The 25,375-nt window shown below is 33.1% G+C and overlaps 1 protein-coding gene across 1 annotated transcript in view; it reads right to left on the reverse strand.

The window, feature by feature from the left end:
• Positions 1–25,375, reverse strand: part of ATAD1 (ATPase family AAA domain containing 1) — a 46,144-nt gene that overhangs the window by 6,230 nt on the left and 14,539 nt on the right. The window contains exons 4-8 of the mRNA XM_069459957.1: positions 24,512–24,632; positions 18,602–18,802; positions 10,769–10,875; positions 7,213–7,302; positions 5,382–5,432 (exon numbers count right to left, since the gene is read on the reverse strand). Of these exons, the coding sequence (XP_069316058.1) occupies positions 5,382–5,432; positions 7,213–7,302; positions 10,769–10,875; positions 18,602–18,802; positions 24,512–24,632 (570 nt within the window). The remainder of the gene's footprint in view (positions 1–5,381; positions 5,433–7,212; positions 7,303–10,768; positions 10,876–18,601; positions 18,803–24,511; positions 24,633–25,375) is intronic.

The raw sequence follows: 25,375 nt of genomic DNA on the forward strand, positions 1-25,375 counted from the left end.
GTGTGATCCTGGGCAAGTTGTTATATAACTTCTCTGAGTTTCGGTTTCCTCAGCTGTAAAATAGGTCTAACCTGTACTCCTTAGAAAACTGAGTATTAAATAAAATAATGCTTGGCATATAGCAAGCAAGCACCCTAGTAGCCGTTTTTATTGTCAGTTAATTAATAGGTGTTAGATAAACCGGTAAGCAGAAAGAATTCTTTTCATTGGGCAACTCAGGCAATATTGGAATAAATTAACAGACATCTAAAATAGCTTGAAAGAATAGCATTTATTTATAGGGAGCTGTTTATTATTATATCTACCATTAACAGTACACCTGCAGGCCGGGCGCGGTGGCTCACGCCTGTAATCCTAGCACTCTGGGAGGCCGAGGCGGGTGGATTGCTCAAGGTCAGGAGTTCGAGACCAGCCTGAGTGAGACCCCGTCTCTACTAAAAATAGAAAGACATTATATGGACACCTAAAAATCTATATAGAAAAAATTAGCCGGGCATAGTGGCGCATGCCTGTAGTCCCAGCTACTCGGGAGGCTGAGGCAGTAGGATCGCTTAAGCCCAGGAGTTTGAGGTTGCTGTGAGCTAAGCTGACGCCACGGCACTCACTCTAGCCTGGGCAACAAAGTGAGACTCTGTCTCAACAAAAAAAAAACAAAAAAACAAAAAAAAAACAGTACACCTGCAAATATGCATAGTACTCTAAGCATTCTACATATATAATTTTATTTAAATTCTCTGAATGATTCTATTCGATTCTTGGCATACAATTTCCAAGCGAGAAATGAGGTACAGAGATGCTAAACAGTATTTGCACAGTCACACAGCAGGGAATGGGTAAGCCAGAATTCAGGAGATCCTCAGGTCTGTCTCCAAAGGCCATGCTTGCAACTATTGCTGCTATATTATAAAAAAATGTATAAATTCAGGTAACTTTGTATAAGGGAAAAAAGCTACCTCCTTAAAGTCAGACATAATACTTTTAAAGAGTATACATTTTATTAGTGCTAATTCTTTTCATACTTAAAACGTTAAGCCAAAAACACTACACTATCTTTTTAAAATAATTGAGTCATGTTAAGGAGTACTTATCAATAAAGAATTATAAAAGAGTGGGACACAGTATCATTTTAAAAGCTTCAATCTTTTCAACAGAGAAGAAAAACTCATAAAAGTCTGCTCAAAAAAACCCTTATTCTGCTCAACAATGTATAAGCATGATGATATTCACTTTATTAAATAAATGATGCACTACTGATTTGAGACATCTTTTAATCAAATTAAATGAATTTCTTTCAGATTTTAATGAGGTAGCAATGTGTCTTCAGCTAGTACGAAAAGAGACATACCTATGTCAGCAATTATCCAGAGAGGATTCATATTTTGCATCATAAAACTGATTAGAGACTAATCCTTTGTGCTTTCATGAATATGAAACAGAATGCTAAATTGCCCTGTACCCATGATAAATGTAATTCTAAAAGAATTTCCAAAGACACTACTGTTTATAAAAGCAGAATATTGAAATCAAAGTTTAAATCAGACATGAGTAATTTAAGTTCAAGTGTGAAAACTGAATAGCCCGTTTAAAGTATGGCTAGCTTATGAGACAAAGAGCTTAAATGTCATCATTTATACTCATATGCCATCAGCTTCATGTAAATCATCTGCATCATCTGTATCTATACTAGACCACATATACGTGGTTCAAAAATGTTATAAACTTCCAGTTACACAATATTATCTTTCATGAAAATTTTTTTAATTAAAGAATTGTGGTGGTTAACTTGATGTCTACAAATTGTAACTACCTCCAAATATTTGTTAAATTTCTGGCCACACCATAGCCATCCTAATTCAAAAGAACTTAATTATCCCCTTTGTTTTCTTCTCTAAATTTTTCATTTATGGCTACCCTTGTTAACGGTTTACCAATTAACTGTGTTTTACCTAAACAGTACTACAACTATATAATCTTTTTTTTGAAATCAGTTATCAAGTATTCAATTAAAAGACAGAGGTAATTTGTTGCTATCTCATCTTGGACCAGAGTTCCTTACCTATTAATAGAATACATGGAGGATTTTAGTAATTTCCCTGAAATTATACAAAATATTTTATGTACATACACAGTTTTCTTACGAAAGACTACAAAGCTTTTATCTCATTTTTAAAGGGCTCTATGATGCGCCCCCCCCCCCAAATAGTTAATAACCACTGGTCTAATCTTTGTAATTTACTAGATTCTCTAAACTTTTGCATATAGTATATATTTTTTCATATATTTAAAAAAAATAAATCATTAGAAAACTATTGAAAGATACAACCAGAATGACATATGCTTTTGGGCAGAAAGATTCAACATCAAAAAGATCTTAATTCTCTTGAATGATGCTCCATCAAAAATATTAAGGTTTGTCTTTTCTTATATAAGACAAATTGATTCTAAAATTCATGCAGAAAAAAGAGTAAAAATAACCTTGGGACAGAGAGACAACAAGGGATGTCTAGCCCTATAAGATATTAAAATTTACGAAGCCTCAACATTAAAACAGTTTGGTGCTAGTGCATAAAGATACAAAATATCAATGATCTGAATTCAAAGTTCAGAAACACAGCCAGGCTGGGCACGGTGGCTCATGCCTGTAATCCTAGCACTCTGGGAGGCCGAGGTGGGAGGATCGCTCCAGGTCAGGAGTTCGAGACCAGCCTGAGCAAGAGCGAGACCCCATCTCTACTAAAAATAGAAAGAAATTAGCTGGCCAACTAAAAATATATATAGAAAAAATTAGCTGGGCATGGTGGCATGTGCCTGTAGTTCCAGCTACTCAGGAGGCTGAGGCAGGAGGATTGCTTGAGCCCAGGAGTTTGAGGTTGCTGTGAGCTAGGCTGATGCCATGGCACTCTAGCCCGGGGAACAGAGCGAGATTCTGTCTCCAAAAAAAAAAAAAAAAAAAAAAAAGAAACACAGCCAATACATATGAGAATTTGATAAAAGTGGCATTTGTAGTAAGGGAAAGATGGCCTATTCAATAAACGGTATTGAGACAACTGGGTATCCAGCTAGGGAAAAAAAAAAAAAGCACAGTTGAATTCATATTATCTATATGGATAAATTTCAAATATATAAAAGATTTAACCATAAAACTTAAAAGCCCCCCAGATATTATGTATCTCCTGAAGAAAAAACACAATTCTACTTAAAAAGTTGTCCTGTCCTGTCTCCCTTTTCCACCAACCTTAATTTGAATCTCATCTAGTCTCTTGATCCAACTACCAATTTTAGAGAACCACCACTCCTTGTGCAATCAGCAAAATTCAGACTGTGGAAAAATCTGGACAAACCCAACCTAGTTTCTTAATAGTAAGTAATTTGAAAAGGGGAAAAAAAGGAAGAGAAGTGAAGGAAGAATAGTCTATAGATTAAAGAAGATTTTAAAACTATCAAATAATTGCAAATTCAATTTTATATGGATCCAGAGTCAAACAAATACATGGTTTAAAAAAAAAAGACATTTAAGAGATAATCAGAAATTTGTTCCCAGACTAGATAATGAAAATAAGGAATTACTGTCAATTTTTTTCTTAGGTATTATATAGTAATGAGGTTAGGTTAGAAAAAAAGAAGAGAATCCTTTTCTTTTAGAGATACAACTAAAATATTTACAAATGAGATATGATGGAAAACATGGAAAAATGTGGATGGGGAATGGATGGAACAGAATTAGCCACAGGACTGATGATGGTTCAAGGAAGGAAGGAAGCCATAAAAACACAAATATCCCTCAGTATGGGAATCTATTTATTTGGTTTCTTAGTTTAGGAGTAAGTTCAAATAAAGAGTTCAGATATCAAGTTTGGGATAGAGAGGAATACTATGTTATTTAAATATATTCAGTTGTGGAGTTTTGGAAAAATAAGTAGCAAGAGCTTGGAAAATACAGAAAATTCTTTTATAAACTTGAGAGTGGAAAAAGTCTTTTTAATATGTGCAAAACTCAGAAGCCGTAAAAGCGGCGAGAAAATACCAATAAAATCAAAACACAAACTGGGAAAAAATATTTTCAAACCATACAAAGGGCAAATCTCCATAATAATAATAATTCCATACGGAGTTCCTACAAATCTATAAGAAACAGTTCACTGCAATAAAAAACTGGGCAAAGAAAACACAGAATTCACAGAAAAAAATTCAAATGGCTCTTAAACATATAACACTCATTTCAACCCTAAAGAATGCAAATTAAAACTTCAGTAAGATTACCATTTTCTACCTATCATCTTAGCACAAAGTTTCATAATATTCTGTCGGCATGAGCATAGGGAAAGAAGCACCCTAATATTGCTGGTATGTGAGTAAAATAAGCATGGACAATTTGGCAATAGCTACTGAAATTATAAATACTCTATCATTTGATCTAGCAATTCCTCTTCTGGAAAATTCACTTTAATAATATTCCTGTACAAGTGTGAAATGACAAGGTTATTTAATATGGCATTTTCATAACAGTGAAAGACCATAATCAATCTGAATGCCCTTCAAATGGCATTGATTAAATAAATTACAGTACAGTGAAAAACCAGGATCAATCTGAATGCCCGTGAAATGGCATTGATTAAATAAATTACAGTAAATCCATATAATGGAACCCTATGCAGTGCAAAAAAAACCCCACAAACAAAAAACAAAAACAGAATAAGGAAACTATATACTAATATAGAAGGATCTCAAACATAAGTGAACAAGCAAAGCGCAAAACAGTGTGCATGATTTATTAATATGGTTTATGTAAAAAATAACACTATATTCTAATTTGTTTGTATAGGTATAATGCCAATCTGAAAGGATACAGGAGAAATATAGGGGAGGGAGGAAGAATTTTTTCTGTATACCATTTAATATATTTTATATTATAAATTAATATTTAATTGTTATAATTAAAATAAAAATTATTTTAATTTTTGAACCATGTCACTATATTACGTGTTTAAAAAAATCTTAAACACAAAGCTATTGAAGATTTTCATTATCATCCCTTCTTAAATCTAAATTTCAACTTCAAAATATTGCAATTAAGAAACAAAACTTCTGTACAAAAATAAATATATCTTACATTACCAGAAAATAGTCTGAAAAATATCAAAGAGTATTTTACTGCACAGATACAAAAACACATGGCTCTTAAAAAATTAAGGAAATTATCTTTAATTAGTTCAGATACATCATAGTTACTGAGTTACATAAGCAACCACAAGTCTTACACTAATTTAGGTCAATTTCAAAGATACATTTCCAGATTCCTTCTTCATTTCTCTCTAAGATGACTTTATGAACATAAATATCATATATATAAGGATGGGGAAAAATTGTAATTTTCTACTTACATTTTCATTTTTCAAGATGAGTTTCAGGATTGCTTCTCTTTGTTTTAAAGCCTAAAACCAGGATAATTTCTAGTTAGCATCTTAAAAAAAAATAAAGATCAAATAGTTTCCCTAATATTTCTTCCCTCATAAACTACCTGACTACTATAGGAAATGACAGAAATTCTGATGAGGTCAAAGCAAAGTCTAGATCTGAGACTATAGAGTAATGATCTGTGGATGTCCTACTGAACTGTATTTTCTTATCCTGTCTTTCCAGGGCCTAGCACAATGTCTGGGAAATAACATGCCCTTAATATTTACCGAGTGAGTAAATGAATATCTATGATTATAATGTCTTTCCTCTATATCTCTACAGTCTTCATTGTTTTTCCTTCACTTTAGGAAACCTATAAAAAAACTACCACTGCCATAAATTTTTTTTTTACCAATAATTAGAAGAGACAACAATGCCTCCTCAGTTCCTCCATTTCAACATATAAATTCCATGTTTACTAATTTATATTAGTGAATTTGTATTTAGTGTTAATGATACATTTGTCTTCATTCATACTGGCAGGAAAGCCCCCTACCCTGTCTCATTTGCCAAATTCCTATCATCCTTCAAGGGCCAGGTGGGTTTTGTAAATCCACTGATTCCGCAGACAGAAATATTCATGTTCATCATCATCTCAGGTTCTCACACTTCTTTATATATACCTTTGTAAAGCACATTTTACATTATTTATGCGTCTGCCTCCCTTACAACACCAGAGCCTAGCATGTGTCTGACACATATTAATGCTCAATAAATATCAGTCATACTAAATAAATTTTATGGTCTCCTACATTAAGTTAAAAAAATGTATTCATTCATTTATCATGTATATTTTCTAAGAGAATAATTATAGTTAAATATGTGCACATCCTCAGAGGAATCAGAGGTTGTAACTACAGCAAATAGATGATCAGAATAATTTTACAGAAGCCATGACCATCAATCTTTAGGAGACCATGTATACTACCACAAACTGTTCTGTTAAGTTGTAGAATATAAATGGGATAAATGATTTTTAGCCAAAGATAATAATGGAATTATAATAAGTTCCTCTCAATGGTTAACATATGTAACATGCTGACTGCATGGACCATATCTTCTATTAAAAGTAGTTTTTTTCCTTTCTTCTTCAATCCAAAGGCAGACAAAAATACAAGATTTGAGGACTCTGTGCAAAAATTATAGTGTATCAGTAAGTTATAATCACCTACTTGAGGGTACTTCTTAAATAACAAGAAAGAATGTTAGAAAGAAGGTAGAAACTGGTTCAACACCACCTACACATTTGTATTCTCAAGCTAAAGTGTAGTATCTTAGCTACTAGAATCATAAATCCTATTAGAAAGAAGCACTGATTACATCTTTCAATAATTAGTCAAGTAAATCCCAGTTACTCTTCATGCCAGGCCTTCAGAATACGACAATTCTTTAACCCCATTTCCTTCAATTTTATTCTACACTAAACCAAAACTATAATTTCGATTTCCTTATGTATCTTCCTCTATAGATAAACTTGCTACATCCTAAAGAAAATCACTAAAGTGGCTAAGCAAACTTGAGGTAATTATATACTTTGAAGAGAGGCAAATAACACTAACTGTAGGATAGAACTAAGAAAAAAAGCAAGGAGGAGAGTAGAAAGGACAAAGAAGCAACTATGGGGTTTCCTACGCCTCATTCTTTCCCTGTCTGTCGTAAGTCCTATAAAATAAAATATATTCTTCTTAAAATCACATAAAGACCTATAAAAAAGTGAATATTTAACTCTTCATATTATCAATCAAAACCACATACGGGCTGGTTGATATGAAATCTTGTAGGCATTCTTCTCATTATAGCTGAGTCAAGGTCCTGAGGACGATTAGTAGCTCCCATTACTATGACCTAAATATATAAAGAAAACAGAAGGTATTAAAATCCACAAATAATACTTTAAGGTTGTCATTATTAGGGTGTAGATGATAAAGAAAACTAAGCGGTGTTTAAACTAAATCCTTTATATGAAATCTGATTTTAATCCAGTACTACTCAAATATTTATAGACACAAGTTGAAGTTAATCCTAAATAGATCAAATAATAGCAAAACTGGGAAGACTAATGGCTTTTCATTGGACTTCCATCTAATAACTAAAATATGTACTGTTCACTTGCAAGTACCTTTACGGAAGAATTATAAAGATTTGTTTTTTAAAAAATTATATTTTGCAAAATATGGATGCCTAATGAATACACGTTGAATGACTGAAAGCTGTTATGTTATAGCTTGGGTATATAGTTTAAGAGTATGGGGGATACTTCAAGTGCTTTAACAATAATATTATGGAAGCCAGGTGCAGTGGCTTATGCCTGTAATCCCAGGCGATTTAGGAGGCTGAGGCAAAAAGACAGCTTGAGGCCAGGAGTTAGAGACCAGCCTGGGAGACACAGCAAGAGCCTGTCTCTAAAAAAAATTGAAAACAAAATTAGCTGGGTGTGGTGGTGTGTGCCTGTAGCCCCAGCTACTCGGGAGGCTGAGTCAGAAAGACTGCTTAAACCCAGGAGTTGGAAACTTGCAGTGATGGCTATGATCCCACCACTGCACTCCAGCCTGGGAGACACAGCAAGATTTCTTCTCTAAAACACAAAACAAAACAAAAATAATATTATTATGGAGAGAATCATTTCCCCTTAAGTCTGAAAACTCTGGTAATTTTAACAGATATCATGTACTTTTCTCTAGATTTCATATCATTTCATGATACCATCAGCACTGCAGATGGTATCTTCTCAGTGTTAAATAAAACCTCAAGCAATCCAACTTTAAACAAAGGCAACACAGTAAAAGCAAACATCAAAATGCTGGATAGAATTTTTAAAAAAATGCTGATGGTCCTGCCAATTTCGGGGTCTATGTCAGTTATTTATAAAGGATGTAGAGATTAAAAAATCAACTTTAAAAATCAACATGAATAAAGACAGAAATATACAAAACAAGTTAATTTCTGAAGGATGTCAACATTATTATTACTGTTGATATTTTAGTATAACCTAGTAACAGCATACATCTGATATCCAAAATGAAAACTGATTGTATTCTATGGAAAAATACTTCTCTAACATTATCTTTTTTCTGCCTAAGAGGTTTTGCATTTTTGAAATAATCTAAAATTTAACTTCAGAGCATGATAAAATATCCACCAAATCTTATGTTCTACTCCTACTCTTTACATTTAATGATATTCAGGAGCCTCAGAGCCAGATTACTTGCAATTAACTGTGAAAGTTTGCCACCTAGAGGAAGAAAATATAACACCAACATAAATTGAAAAATGTTAGGTCCACAACACAATGCAATTTTGTATTTGGGTTAAGTGGTCCTAAAATCAAAATATTAATGTTTGTACCTATTTTTCTTTGTAGGATTTCTACAACTTGATAAAATTAATAAAAAGAAAAAATTCTACCAAATTTAAAACAAACCTTAAAAGTGATCAAATAAATTAACTTCATAAGATAATAAATGAATACAAGTAAGGGTATTTTGATAGAGATTCAAAGTGATATGGAAGCTTGTTGAAGACTAACTATATTCAGTTGTAAAGAATCACAAAAGGCACTGTGGTTATGGCAATACTTGAACAAAAAATGAAAAATGGGCTGCATTTGGATAAAAAATATAGGTAAACGAATAGCCTAAAATAAAACAGAATAAAAAAACCCAGCATGGAAGATGGAACGCTAGGAAATAGAATCAAGTAATCCAAATAAAGCTAGTACAATATGGTCTAATGAATATGTATAGAACAATAGATATTCCCAACAAAAAAGCAAGAGTGATTGAAAACACTCATAGTTTCACATAAAGAAGGAAATTTTGGCTGGGCATGGTAGCATATGCTTATAATCCCAGCACTTTGGGAGGATCTCTTGAGGCCAGGAGTTTGAGACCAACCTGGGCAACATAGCAAGACACTAACACTACAAAAAATAACAAAAATTAGCTGGGCATAGTGGCACATGCCTACAGTCTTAGCTACTTGGAATGCTGAGGTGAGAGGACCACGTGAGCCCAGGAGTTTGAAGCTGCAGTGAGCTGTTACCAGGCAACTTCACTCCAGCCTGAGTGACAGAACAGTACCCTGTCTCTTAAAAAAAAAAAAAAGCAGCAGCAAATTTTAAAGAGTGGTTTTAAGTGACAAAAAACAAAGAAACTTTACACATATATTAATTATATTTAGTACAAAAGGGCTAAAATTCAAAATGAGAATCAACGGTAAGTAGCAAAGTCATCAATGCTTAAGTATTGTTAAAATTTTTTAAAGTCTTTAAAACAAAATATGAAGATAATTTTTTGTTTTATTTCACACTGAAAATAACCAGATCTAAATTTATGCTTCAAAAGCTTAACTTCATCAGTGAATACCCTAAAAACACTACCTTTTATGTCTCAGCTCTCCCAAGATGAAGAATGTCATCAGTTACTAAGGTTTCTAGTAATGGTAATCGTTTTTTATTTTTATTTTTATTTCCATCGTGACCATATCATACTTACAAGAAAGCTAGGTAGGGTACTGGGCTCCATCCATAATCATAGAAAAGACAATTCTAGAGAAAAGCTAACTGGTTCATATGAAAGTAGAATATGTCTCAAACTATTATTCAAAACTAATAGTATCAATTTAACTCAATATCAAATACATCACTGAACTTACAAGAAAGTATGGAATATTCAGAGACCAAAAACTAAGTGAAACTTAGAACTCAAAGAGGAAAACTGAAAAATAATGCTGTTTTCTCTTTGGTTGTATAACAAGGGAACTTAGGTATGGTAGAAGAGACGAAGCCTAGGAATAGAAGACTGTCTTGTATAAAACTGGGATCCTCAAGAAAGGAATACATGACAAGAGGTAAGAAAGTGTAAGTTTTGGTAACTGATGAACTTGGTAAAATGAAAATAAAGTAAGGAAATAAGAACTGAGAGTAAAGACTATAAGGAATTATGGTAAGAGTCAAAAGCAAGAGTCAAGAAAAAGAGAAAGAATACTTAAACATGTACACAATACCTATGGCCACTAGTCACTTCCTCTTCCTTGGCACAGCCGTTCTAAAAGTCCAAGGAGAGGCTTTGTCCTGGTTTTTTCTCTTCCATTGCCTCTAGTTCAAGTATTTAGGCAATCTATTAATGTTTTATTAAACATGAAGCCCTCAAATGGATGAAATTTATACAAATCATACTCTTTTGGATCCTCATCACTTAATAAGTGTAAATAATTATGAATAAGACTTCTGTACAAAAGCATAAGTAGCCTGCCAAATTTCCTATTAAGAACAAAAACCAGTAAAAGTTGAGGGCAGATTTCATTCAAATACCTGGCAGCGGTGATCGGTATCCAATCCATCCCAGAGACTCATAAACTGAGCTTTCATCATGGCTGTAGCTTCATGGTCAGAACTCGAACGGTTTCGTAGAAAGGAGTCTAGAAGGAAAAGATCCTTAATCTTAGAAATTAATAATGAATTATTTACTCTTTATATAATTTCAAAACATTTAATTAAAAGGTGACAACTTTATGAAAGATTACAAAGAAATGGGATTAGCTATGCCTTTTCAGATATTATTCTGATATAACAAACTTGGTAAACTATTAGGCAAATTAAAACACAATTCATGACCTTCATTTCTTTCCTAAAAATACATTCATGCCAACATATTTAAGAGAAATAAAGGATCTGGTACTGGGAGACTAGAAAAAGGTCAAGTAGAGTCTTAGAGGAAAGCCTGTGTGCTTTGCCCCCTCTAACTTTCCAAGTTATCTGAACCTTATGTGATCTTAATTATGCGGTCACATCATTTTTCCTCATAGACTTTCCTAGTAATAAACAAAAATGACATGGGGAAATGCCTAAAACACTATTAAGTGGGAAAATGTAGGACAGAAAACAGTTTAAAACACACATGCTAGCATACGCGCGTGCACACACACACATACACACACACACAAAATACATGGAAACACCCTTTAAAGAAATAGAGCAAAATGCTAATAACTTTGGTTATATCTCAGGGATGGATTTAAGGACAATTTTAACTTTCTCCTTTAAATTATTTTCTGACTTCCCAATTATCTACAGTGAACATGAAATGCTTTTGAAAAAGGGGAAAACATATTTTTTCTAGAACATAAAAAGAATAAAAGGCGTTAAATCTCAAGAATGAAACAAAAAGATAGTAAAAATAAATCGAGGACTTTCTAGTACAATCCCCATTTCTTTTTTTTTTTTTTTTTTTTTTTTTGTTGAGACAGCGTCTCACTTTGTTGCCCAGGCTAGAGTGAGTGCCGTGGCGTCAGCTTAGCTCACAGCAACCTCAGACTCCTCGGCTTAAGCGATCCTACTGCCTCAGCCTCCCGAGTAGCTGGGACTACAGGCATGCGCCACTATGCCCGGCTAATTTTTTCTATATAGATTTTTAGTTGTCCATATAATGTCTTTCTATTTTTAGTAGAGACGGGGTCTCGCTCAGGCTGGTCTCGAACTCCTGACCTTGAGCAATCCACCCGCCTCGGCCTCCCAGAGTGCTAGGATTACAGGCGTGAGCCACCGCGCCCGGCCCCCATTTCAAATGTTTTGTTTTATATCCCTATAAGACATTTGCATTTCTGAGTTACTGTCACATTTCAGCACTGAAACTACAACTCAAAGTTTGTCAATTATACATGCAAGTGACACAAAAATGCTTTGTCATGTGCTAGATCCAAGCTTCAAAAAACACTTTTAAAAAATGTAATTCTAGGGAAAAAAAACCCCAACACACATTACCATGACATGACAGAGTCCTGCAATGCCAAACATATATCCTACATTTTTGTAAACAGTTTCAATATCATACAACCTGCCTCATTCGTTGGACCAGGAATCAAACTAACCCATCTATTCTGGATGTAGACTATCCAGTCATTTTTAAATTGCTCAATTTTTAAAGTTAAATTTTGTAAATGTACTAATCTACTTAACCTCCCTAAATTATCTTTACTATCAAGAACTGGTTTTGGCAAGATGATTGCTTAAAATAATGTGAAAAAATGCTGGATAAGCATAAATATCAGTAATTACATTAAACGTAAATATACTAGAGTCTCCAAGTACATTATCAATATATTAGCCAGGATTTAAAAACAAGAAAAACCCAACACTGCTGCTTACAAGAAACATCCTTTAAATATAAGGGCTCAGAATGATAAAAGGATAGAAAAAGATACAGATTGAGTACCCCTTATTTGAGATGCTTGGGACCATAAGTGTTTCAGATTTTGTGTTTTTTTTTTTGTTTTTTTTTTTAATTTTGGAATATTTGTATATGAGATTTCTTGGGAGTAGAACCCAAGTCTAAACATAAAATTCATGTATGCTTCATGTACACTTTATACACATAACCTGAAGGTAAATTTTATGCGGCATTTTTAATAACTTTGTGCATGAAACAAAGTTTTGACTCAGTTTTGACTGCAACCCATCATGTGAGGTCAGGTGTGAAAATTTTCCACTTGTGGTATCACGTCAGTGCTCAAAAAGTTTCAGATTAGGGAACATTTTGCACCTCAGATTTTCAGATTAGGGACGCTCAACCTGTGTATGCAAACATTAACAAAAAAGTTGGATACAATATTTCATTTAAAACTTAATGTGTATCTGACAAATACTACTACTAATAGAACTGGATATTCATATGTAAAAAATGGATCTAAACAGAGACTCTACAACTTTCATAAATATTAACTCAAAATGATTCAGAGACCTCAATGTAAAACAAAAAACCATATAACTTCTAGAAGATAACATAGGAGAAAATCTAGGTGGATCTTGGGTTTGGTGATAAGTTTTTACATACAATACCAAAAGCATGATTCATCAAAGAAAAAATGGATAATTTGGACTTTACTAAAATTAAAAATCCTGCTCTGCGAAAGACACTGTTAAGACAATGAAAAAAAAAAGTCACAGGCTGGGAAAAAATATCTGATAAAGGACTTGTATCCAAAACATACAAAGAACCCTTAAAGTTCAACAGTAAGATAAACAACCTAATTGTTCCCAAAGGAAAGAAATGATAAATGTTTGAGGTGACGGATATCCCAATTACACTGACTTGATCATTACACATTATATGCATATATCAAAACATCACATGTACCCCACAAATATGTACAATTATGTATCAAAAAATAAAAATATCAATACAATAAAAAAAAATTTTTAAAGAGCAAAAGATCTAAACAGTCACCTCTCCAAAGAAGATATACAGATGGCAAATAAGTATATAAAAAGATGCTCAGCATCCTATGTCATTAGGGAAATGCAAATTCAAAAAACAATAAGGTACTATTACATACCTATTAGAATTGCTAAAATCCAAAAAACTGGTAACACCAAATGCTAGAGAGGATGCAGAGCAACAGGGACTTTCATTTATTGCTGGTGGGAATGCAAAATGGTACAACCAGTTTGGAAGACACTTTGGTAGTTTCTTACAAACCTAAACATACTTTTACCCTATGATCCAGCAATTGGGCTCCTAGGTATTTACCCAATTGAGTTGAAAACTTAGCATCCACACAAAAAGCTACCCATGAATGCTGTTAGCAGCTTTATTGAAAACTGTCCAAAACAAGATCTTTAAATAGATAGATGGATAGACAAACTGTAGTATACCCATATAGTGGAATATTATTTAACAATAAAAAGGAATAAGCTATCAAGTCATGAAAAGACTTGGAGGAAATCTAAATACATATTGCTAAATCAAAGAAGCCACTGTGAAAAGACCACATATTGTAAGACTCCAACTATGACATTCTGAAATAAGCAAAATTGTAGAGATAGTAAAAGATCAGTGGGTGCCGGCTGAGTGAAAAGGAGGGAAGAATATGTGAAACACGGGATTTTTAGGATGGTAAAACTATTTTGTATGATACTGTTATGAAATTATGCATTTGTCAAAGCCTATAGAACTGTACAGCACAAAGAATGAATCTTAATATAAACTATGGACTTTAGCTAATACTGTATCAATACTGGTTCATCAATTTTAACAAATATATCACACTAATGCAAAGTATTAATAATATGAGAAACTGTGGGGGGGGATATGAAAACACTGTATTTTTTGCTCAATTTTTCTTTTTTTTCTTTCTTTCTTTTTTTTTTTTTTTTGAGACAAGAGTCTTGCTTTGTTGCCCGGGCTAGAGTGAGTGCCATGTCGTCAGTCTAGCTCACGGCAATCTCAAACTCCTGGGCTTAAGCGATCCTACTGCCTCAGCCTCCTGAGTAGCTGGGACTACAGCCATGAGGCACCATGCCCGGCTAATTTTTTCTATACAGATTTTTAGCTGTCCAAATCATTTGTTTCTATTTTTAGTAGAGACGGGGGTCTCACTCTTGCTCAGGCTGGTCTCTTCAACTTCTGAGCTCGAGCGATCCACCCGCCTCGGCCTCCCAGAGTGCCAGGATTATAGGCGTGAGCCACTGCGCCCAGCCTCAATTTTTCTATAAAGTTAAAACTGTTCTAAAAAATAAATTCTATTAATTTTTTTTTAGAGACAGGATCTTGCTATGTTGTCCAGAGTGGTCTTGATATCTTGGGCTCAAGCCATCCTCCAGCCTCAGCTCCTAAGTAGCTGGGATTATAGGCATGTGTCACTGTGCCTGGCTCTATTAATTTTTTTTAAAAAGGTTAATAAGGATCTGACTGCAAGAAAGAAAAGAAAAAAAATTCCAGAGTTTAGGAAAAAATGGAACTGAAAATAAGAGCAGAGAGAACTTGAGGTGATTGTGCCATTGTCTGTGTGTTTGTGTATAACAAAACCTTCTGCTTGGTTTTTAACAGCCATGCACAAGTTGAAGCCAAAATGCTTGAAATGATGAATGCTCACAGAAAGTGCAGATAACAATAAAAAAAAATCTGCTCATCACTATAGGGTATTACAAACAAGCTTGTCTTTGCCCGTACTCTGGGGGGGAAATATGTTCCCGTTGACAAATAAAAATCCAGGACCTCAGGGGGCGGGAGGCCTTTCTCAGCAATAAAGTCTAAATTTGTACTACAATTCAGTCTAGGAACACCCAAACTAAGAAATTATCACAAAGGTTGGTCCTGAAGCTCTAAGGAGAGAATAGGAAAAATACTCTGAATCTTCTTAGGCAACAAAAGATTCTCATATAAAAACAAGCCTAAAGCCATCTAATGTTATAAATGACACAAGGAAACAAATCACTATGAAAAAGAGTCAACAACATAAAGGAAAATTAGAATTTCAGACAATTGAGCAATTTAAAAACTATATAAAAATAATATGTTTAAAATTTTAAAGATATAAAAGGGATTGAAATTCTAACAAAAAGAGCAAGCTACAGTAAAAAAAAGAGGATGTTTTTAAAAGAACCAAACAGAACTTCTAAAGTTCAAATAGTATCAAGAGAATACAAACCCAATGGTGGAGAGATTAAACACAGTCAAAACAAGAATTGCTTTTTATAACCTACTCAAAGATTGAGTGATCTGAGTTACACCATTATTTTATGTACCACAAAGAAATTTAAAATACTGCCAATTAAACAGATATTTAAAAAAGAAAAATTCTGCCCATTAAATTATAACCTACTATCCCAATTTCAGAGATGTTAAAATACAAAAAACAAAACAAAACAAAACAAAACAGTATGACTTAGAATTGATGAAATATGGTATAGAACTAGAAGACAGCACTGTGGAAATGACTCAAAATTAGAAAAATACTAGGGCGTGGTGGCTCACGCCTGTAATCCTAGCACCCTGGGAGGCCGAGGAGGGAGGATCGCTCCAGGTCAGGAGTTCGAAACCAGCCTGAGCAAGAGCAAGACCCCATCTCTACTAAAAATAAAGAAATTATCTGGACAACTAAAAATATATATAGAAAAAAATTAGCTGGGCATGGTGGTGCATGCCTGTAGTCCCAGCTACTTGGGAGGCTGAGGCAGTAGGATTGCTTGAGCCCAAGAGTTTGAGGTTGCTGTGAGCTAGGCCGATGCCACAGCACTCTAGCCTGGGCAACAGAGCCAGACTCTGTCTTGAAAAAAAAAAAAAAAAAAAAATTAGAGAAATACAGAATTTTTTTTTTTTTTCAATGGGAGCATCACAACATTCAAAGATATGATGTAGTGGCTGAGAAATTTTCCAGAATTAACGAAAGTCAGGCATCCTCAGGTTAAAAACCACAGCAAGGCTTAGTAGAATAAATAAAAATAAATGCAGACCTAGAAAAACTACGGCCAAACAACATAAAAATCTAATAGCAACTAGAGATAAAAGGTAGATTACTTAGAAATATTACCCAATAAGTAGAATTCTCAAAAGCAGTATGAAAGATTGGAAGACAAGAATTGCACCTTCAAAATGGCAAGGGACAGTGATTCTGTATCATTTAAGAGGGAAGGTAGAATTAATACATTTTCACACAAAGACAGAAAGAATTCACTCTTTATAACCTTTGCTGAAAGAACTTCGAAAGACTTTAGTAAGAAGAAAATTAAATCCAGAAAAGACAGGATATATGAAGCAATGGTGAGCAAAAAACCTGGCAAAGATGGCTGTCTAAACAAGCAATAAATACCCGTATAAAATAACAACTAATACGGAAGGTATAAAATAAGAAAAATAAAATGATGGACAACAATATATAACAAATGAGAGGAATTATTAGTATCTAAGAGTTCTAAGGTCCCTGTATTATTTGGGATGAGGGGAGTGTGATGATTACCTTTGACTTTTAAGACAAGTATGTACATTAAATGCTTCATTAAAAGAAAAAGAATGTATAACTTTTAAACCTGTAGCAAGGAAAAAAGAATAAATAAAGCAAAAAAAGTCCACTAGACTGGTAAATAAAAAAAAAGCACAAAATAATATAGTAGAAATAAATGTGAATATTTCAGCTATCATAATAAAGGCAAGCTAACCACACTTCCCAGTTAAAGAGATCTTAATTAAAAAAAAAAACAAAACACCTAGCTGTATGATGACTTGTTCAAGAAGCACACCAAAACCCCAAAATAACTGCAAGGAGTAAATTATGAGAAAAGATATATAAGAAAAACAAGTAACCAAAACAAATCTATATTATGTATCTATATCTACTTTTCTCTCTCTATATTTTTACATAGCCTATCATACTACATATAATAATATATAAATCAGTTATATAATCAAAGCTACAATAATGCAGTAAAGCTATATATATTTATACATATAATTTGTTGTACCAGAAATAGAACAAAAATATTGATCCATAAAATACATAAAGAACCCACTAATAAAGAATGAAATTAGATTCCTACTTCATACTATATAGAAAGATAATTTTTTAAAAAGAGAATGCTTACGGGGACAGTTAAGGTATTTCTAAACCAGATACAAAAAGTTAAAAAATCATAAAGGAAAACTACTGATAAAGATAACTAAATTCAAATTTAAATCACTGTAAAAAAAACTATCATAAATAAAGATAAGCAGTCTAGAAAATATTTGCAATCCTAATAAACATCAACAAAGAATTACCAAGAGAAATGCAAATAACTCCAAAGAAAAACTGGCAATTTACAAGCAAGAAAACTCAAATGACTAATCAACATGTTAAAAGATGCCCAAATTTACTAGTAAGCAGGGAAACATAAATTAAAACAACGATGAAATAATTCACACTCTTTAAATTGGCAAAAATTAGTGATAATGTCTGAAAAAGTAAATCTCATAGAGCATGCAGAGAAATTGAAACTATATACTTATGAGAGTAAAAACAGGTATAACCACTTTGAAGAACAGGTAATCCTAGTGAAGCTGAAGATGGACATATCATAAAACCTAATGGTTCAACTTCTAGGTATCTATCATGGGCAAACATATATACATGAGAAAATACGTCCATAAATGTCCACTGCACACTGCTTTTAACAGGAAAAAGACAGGAAAACCTATCTATCAAGTTGGGGAATATATAGACTATATACATTATAGTTTATTCTACAATGAATAAATTATACAAAGCATATTAGGTTGCTGGTTGTGTTTTTGTTTTATTAATGTGACTTAATGATAAAAACTAAATCTGGTTTATCTAAATACCACCTTTAAAAATGGCTTTTAAAAATACTCACATATAAAACATAGCATACCTATTTCATCTATAAAGATGATGGAAGGCTGTAGCTTTATGGCAAGAGAGAAAACAGCAGCAGCCAATTTTTGAGATTCTCCATACCACTTATCGGTCAGTGTTGAAGGCTGAAGGTTAATAAATCGACAGCCTGCTTCTTTGGCTGTAGCCTTGGCAATCAATGTTTTACCACAGCCTGGAGGCCCGTAGAGAAGAACACCTGGAAATTAATGTTATTTTATTATTACCTTTAAGAAAATGAGATATTTGCTTTAGTTTATGTAATAATTGATAAAATATTAATTCTGCTCCCACAAAAGTCATTTCAATATTCAATTCTGCTTTTATGAATCATGTTTATAGTAGATAAGGCAACAGAAAGGAAAGTACCATGTTCTAAGTTCGATGTCAGTGAGAACATGTATTTGGAGATTACAGTTCCTCCCTTCATGAAAAGGTCCGGGGTTCAGGACTCTAAAGACTATTATCGGCCGGGCGCGGTGGCTCACGCCTGTAATCCTAGCACTCTGGGAGGCCGAGGCGGGTGGATTGCTCAAGGTCAGGAGTTCGAGACCAGCCTGAGCGAGACCCCGTCTCTACTAAAAATAGAAAGACATTATATGGACACCTAAAAATCTATATAGAAAAAATTAGCCGGGCATAGTGGCGCATGCCTGTAGTCCCAGCTACTCGGGAGGCTGAGGCAGTAGGATCGCTTAAGCCCAGGAGTTTGAGGTTGCTGTGAGCTAAGCTGACGCCACGGCACTCACTCTAGCCTGGGCAACAAAGTGAGACTCTGTCTCAACAAAAAAAAAAAAAAAAAAAAAAAAAAAAAAAAAAGACTATTATCTTGACATCCAAAATCACACCACTCTATCAGTGGTTGGCCAATTAAATTATCTAATACCCTCCACCTTCACAAGCTAAAAAGAGCACTATAGCACTTTGATATTAGAAGGTAAACAACTTCAAAGCAGATTCTGGCAAACACTTTTTGCTGTTACTCAGAGACTTAAGTTTTAGCCAAAAAAGACATGTGCCTTTTTCCAAACAGAAAATGATCTTTTCTTAAAAGAAACACATTATCAGTCACTCTTGTTTTAGTTTCCAAAGGATAGAACTGCATTATTAATCTATAGTGTCCACTGACAGTAGTTTGCTGCTAAATACAATTTAAGATAATAAATTTAACATGAGGAATCTAAAAAGGTTGGGGTCTTGAACATTTTGGGAATCATCACCAACAGTTTCTCAACTAAAATGAGGCATTTTCCAAATTTAATGATACTAAATATATAATAATGGTACTAAATTTATAATACTAAAATTATGAACCACTCTATAAATAAATCATCTACAGAAAGGCCTGATAAGAACTGTAATCTATAGACCTTTCAAAATATTTGCTTAATTCAAAGCTAAACATTTTTCATGAAATAGCATTTAAAGAATGACTATTTACAGATGGTATATTAGAGTAAACTGGAAGGGATTTGTAGCTGTCCAAAATTTTCATAATATACAAAACAAATAAAATTCAAAATATAAGAAAAATAGTATTTTGAATAAAATTTCTAAAAAATGTCTTTTCAATTTTTTAAGATGAAAAACTTGAGCCTGATTCTATAACCCTACCAACTGTTTTTCACATCAAGCACTTCAAAATAATGCTCAAACTTTTTCTCAAGCATATATAGATTTTTCCTCTGGTCTTTATAATTCTTTAAGATTCAAGTACTAACACCAACTAATCCAAGTTTAATAATTTTAAACTAAACTTTTCTAAATCTGACTTTTAAATTAAATCCATAAGCTTTGCCAGTACAAGTTCATTGAATCTTCAAGCAGTCTTTGCAATTTTTAATTAAGTCCATTTAGGTGCTTAAAATCCAGTTAAGTCAGCTATAATTTGAATTTTGTACTGACACTTCTCTTTTGGATGACTCATGTGAAACAATAAAGAATAGTAATCTAAAGTAATTTACTTTAAAACTGAATGAACACATATGGGATAACTGCAGATCCTTGGAATTATTATAACATTTTATGATTCTGATCACATAATTTAATGCAGAATGCACATCTACTAGTAAATTTTTAGAAATGTATTACTTAAATCTCAGGGTTTTTAAAACCAAGTATTGATGCAAAAGCCTCCATATTTTGTTGACTTTGCAACTATACTATTACTTTATAAATGTATGCAGTGTTTGTAGAATGTCCTATTTGTTTCAAATTATTCATTTATCACTTTAAATATTTTATTTCTAGTTTAGTTTTGGTACTTCTTAGCAGGATTAAGTTTTCCCGAATATTTCTCTTCACAGACTACAATCAATGTTATTAACTGAGCAGCTACTAGTGTCTGAAGATTCAATATGCAATGAAAGCTTCTGCATCTCGTAACTTTCTGAGGTTAGAGCTGTGAGAGAGAAGGTGTACGAGGAGCTGTTATCATTCCCTGCTTGACCTCAGTTACATGTCTGCTTTATAATTCTTCAGTAAACTGTTTTGTCCCCATTCCTGTTTGTATGTTCAGTTTCACTAAAATTTATGTTGTCTCATCCAACGCATTACCAGTGAGTCTACAAATAAAACTATTTAACGTGGCACCTTTGTATACCTTTTCCCAAAATGGTCCCCCCAGTGTTAGTATTTATGAAGGGTGACAAATGAGTGATTCTTAAAATTAATGTGAAACGTTTGGCTTTAATTATTAGTTTTGCAATCTTTTACCTAGTTTCTTGAGCTTAATCTGATACTGTTATGACCAATTTCAACAAATAAAAAATGTGCTTATTATTCTGTGCTTTGTAGAAGCTTAAAAATTCAAACCCCTTTTTAAGATGGATGTTTTCAGTAAGGGCTTTACTTAATAAGTGCTGCATACAAATGAAAGATTTAAGACGAGAAAGAAAAGCAGTACTAGGACAAATACCAAATTTGAGATAATCCTCATTAGTGACAATATACTGACTTTACTAGTGACCAACTTTTCTTTCTTTCTCTTTTGGACAACTGCTTATTGCCTTTAATATAAAATTTGCCCAAATGGTATAAAAATAAATATCTACAAAATATAAAATATCTATAAAAATTAAATCTATTTAAATATAAAGTACATAAGGGGAACGTAGGCCTTTACAGTATCAGAAAATCAATTTTTCAAAAAATATTTTTCTTACGTTATCCACATTTTAAAGAATACACCAAAACATGGAATACGATAAAATTCAGAAATATAAAACTTATGCGCCAAAATAACAATTACTGAATTCAGAAAGTTTATAGAAGAAGCCACATACTGTTTAGATGGAATTTTTTTTTGGAATTTTAACTGTTGTAAATTTTTAAATGTTTTGGGAAAAAGAGGGTTACTTTTTTATACAACCATCAATATCTTGTGGCATGTCTCTGTCATCAATCAGTGGCATGACAATGTACATTAGCTCCAACTTCATATCTTTACATGATCTTATCAGTTAAATATGATCTCATGTGCTGCATGAATAGTGCGTAATAAGTCATTCTCAAATTATCTTTCTGTAGTCCATGTGAGGCAATGATCACTTTCAGCTTAGATGGCAATGAACTGTCTAAAGATAACAAAATTGTCAATAAAGCAATCACTCTAACCTAGGTAACTTATTTCTAGTACAAAAATGGAACAAATATGGTAAATGATTTTATACTCTGCTTCTATACACTAATATGCAATTTATGTTGTGTAAATCAATGATTTTCAAAGTGTTGCACTTTTTTTTTTTGAGACAGAGTTTTGCTTTGTTACCCAGGCTGGAGTGCAATGGCACAATCATAGCTTACTGTAACCTTGCACTGCTGGACTCAAGCGATCCTCCCACCTCAGCCTTCCAAGTAGCTAGGACTACAGGCGCATGCCACAACACCAACTAATTATTTTATTTTTTTGTAGAGACGGGGTCTCACTATGTTGCTCAGGCTGGTCTTGAACTCCTAGGCTCAAGCGATCCTCCCATCTTGGCCTCCCAAAGTGCTGGGATTACAGGCATGAGCCACCATGCCTGGCCAAAATGTTGTTCTTGATATAAAATTTTCCAAAAATGTAAAGCTTCTAGTTCAAATAGCCAAACATTAGATTACATAATCAGAAAATATTCACATAACTTTTAAATTGGATGATGCTTTCAAATAAGCAGCAGACTTACACATAACTTTCGAAGTATCTCCTCCATTCTTTGATATCCACTATACTAACTGGGGCTTTGAACCAAGTCCAACTGGTAAAGCCACCCAATTTTACCTGGACTAAGACATCACTGATGAAAAAAGGAGCATTTTCTAACAGTGTATAAAGAACATTTTATTTTCCTAAATTCACTAGCATTGTGAAACTGCAAACTGAAAATGCGAAACGGTCTTTTTGTCAGACTCCAAATAACCTAGAAGAGGGTAGTAAAGAAACTTAACTACATAATCCAACTTTTACCTGATCTGGGCTTAGATAATCATTCAAAAATTCTTTCCCATTCAAACTTTTCTTTGGGGGAAAAAAAAAAATCACAAAAAATGACATGTATTTTGTTAGGGAAAAATATAAGCAGCTTTATTGTTTCAGAAAATAAAAAGAAATACATAATAAATAGCTTTGTTGTTTTAGTTAATAAAAAGAACATGGCATTTTTGCTGATAATTTTCATCCTCCATTTAGCAGAAACAAAAATTATCTACTCATAAAAATGCATAGGTATTAATATATACTTCAATTACTTTTGCTATATAAAATAATGCACCTTTCTGGTATAGTTGCAAAATTATTAAGATTATAAGCAATTACAACTTATACATACATACTGCTATTTTGATGTTTTTAAAGATCTACCTTTTTGAAAAATGAACGCGACTAGTAATTTGACTTGTCTTTTTGTTTTTGAGACACACCTCACTCTGTTGCCTGGGCTGGAGAACAGTGGCATCATCATACCTTAATGCAAACTCAAATTCCTGGGCTCAAATGATCCTCGTGCTTCAGCCTCCCAAGTAGCTAGGAGCATACCACCATGCCCGGCTAATTTTTTATTTTTCATAGAGATGGGGTCTTGCTATGTTGCCCAGGCTGGTCTCAAACTCCTGGCCTCAAATGATCCTCTTGCCTCAGCCTCCCACAGTGCTGGGATTTCAGGCATGAACCACCATGCCCAGCCCGAGTTCAGTCTTGAATAGCAACATAAATCAAACTCATCTAGTTTTGGCAATGCACTAAATAGGAGCTTCTGCTATCGGGAAATAAATAGGCTATCTGTAGTTAGTATCTGATAGTCGTGGTAAGACATATCTATCTACCTCACTGTAAAAGTTACCAAGTAATCTCCACCCAAATCACCTTAACAAGCCCAAGCATGATTAATATTTGCAAGAGAACAATAAAAGAATTACACTTCAGTTGTAAGTACTCAAATTCTAAGACTTTCAAAGTGATTATGAATAAGGAAAAGGTTCCCTCAAAGTGGAGCAGTATTTAATTTCCAGTTCATCTGCAGTTCAATATTTCCTGCAAACAAGAATGACTACCATCTAAAAATAATTAAGATCACTCTAGTGAAAAAAATTCACTAGAGTTTTGAAACAACAAAAGGATATCTTAGCTTTAAAAATTATGTATTGTCATTTTGTATTTTTTTTAATCTTGATTTCCCAAAGTTTAATTTAGTTGGAAGTAACAGAAACATGTTTGAAATAAGGAGATTATTTTGATATCTAAATACAGGGAAAAATTTATCTAAATTTCAAAAATTAAAGAATGAGCAATTATTTTTAAAAAGACAGTCACTGGATCTCAGATTTCTCTTGAGAAATCTGATTTCACGAAAACCAGTTTTAAAATGGCAAAAAGTTTCAATGATGATTCTTGGCTTTTAATGTGTTAGGCAGACATAAACTTTTACCATACCTTTTGGAGGCTGTAGAAGCCTGGAATTCTCAAACAAATGCTTCTTTTTGATAGGTAAAATGACTGTGTCTTTCAGATCTGTAATAACATCATCTAAACCTGCTATATCACTCCAAGTAACCTGGTAAAAGTTAAGGTAACATGAATTTTACTATAAATGTACACTCAATAAAGTAAATGTAATCTCCCCAAAATAGAACACCCACATACAAAATGGCCAACTGTAATCGGAAAATTATACATAAATAAAAGATTAAAATTATATATCAATGCGAGTAGACTTTTCACAGCAGTAATGAAATTAATAAACTGCTCTAATACTGGAAAAAGGAGTTTAATAGTCATTATTAAAAAAAAGTCACATACTCAAAAATCTGCAAGGGTATAATAAGCTGAATTCATTCCATTTATGAGGAGGAAATATTCTACCACAAAAAGATTGAGAACCAGCTCAGATAATTTCGCATTGGCTGACTGGTAAGAGCTCACAAGAAATGTACCTATTTCATACAGGATGTTGTCAAACATCATAGAAATTAATTTTAGAAATAAGGTCTATATCTTATATTACCCACCAAACTGGACTTCCGAATCTTATTTATCAAAAGTAAAACAGTCAAAACTTAATGAGGTGTTTTTATAAATAATAATAAGTATATATATTTCAAAATAGATGAGGAAAATCTTCTGATTCAACTTAAAAAGTTTTTTTTTGGAAATAAGCTAACTAAAAGGGACTTCAAAAAAAAGAATCAACCTAGCTCTAAGCTGGCACGGTAAAGGAGTTAGAGGTGAGGCCAGTCAGAAGCAATAACTTTACAATAGATTTACTTTCTTCACAACTTAAAAGAAAAAAAAAAAAAG

The sequence above is a fragment of the Eulemur rufifrons genome, chromosome 28, assembly GCF_041146395.1.
Source record: "Eulemur rufifrons isolate Redbay chromosome 28, OSU_ERuf_1, whole genome shotgun sequence".
NCBI classification, from domain to species: Eukaryota; Metazoa; Chordata; class Mammalia; order Primates; family Lemuridae; genus Eulemur; species Eulemur rufifrons.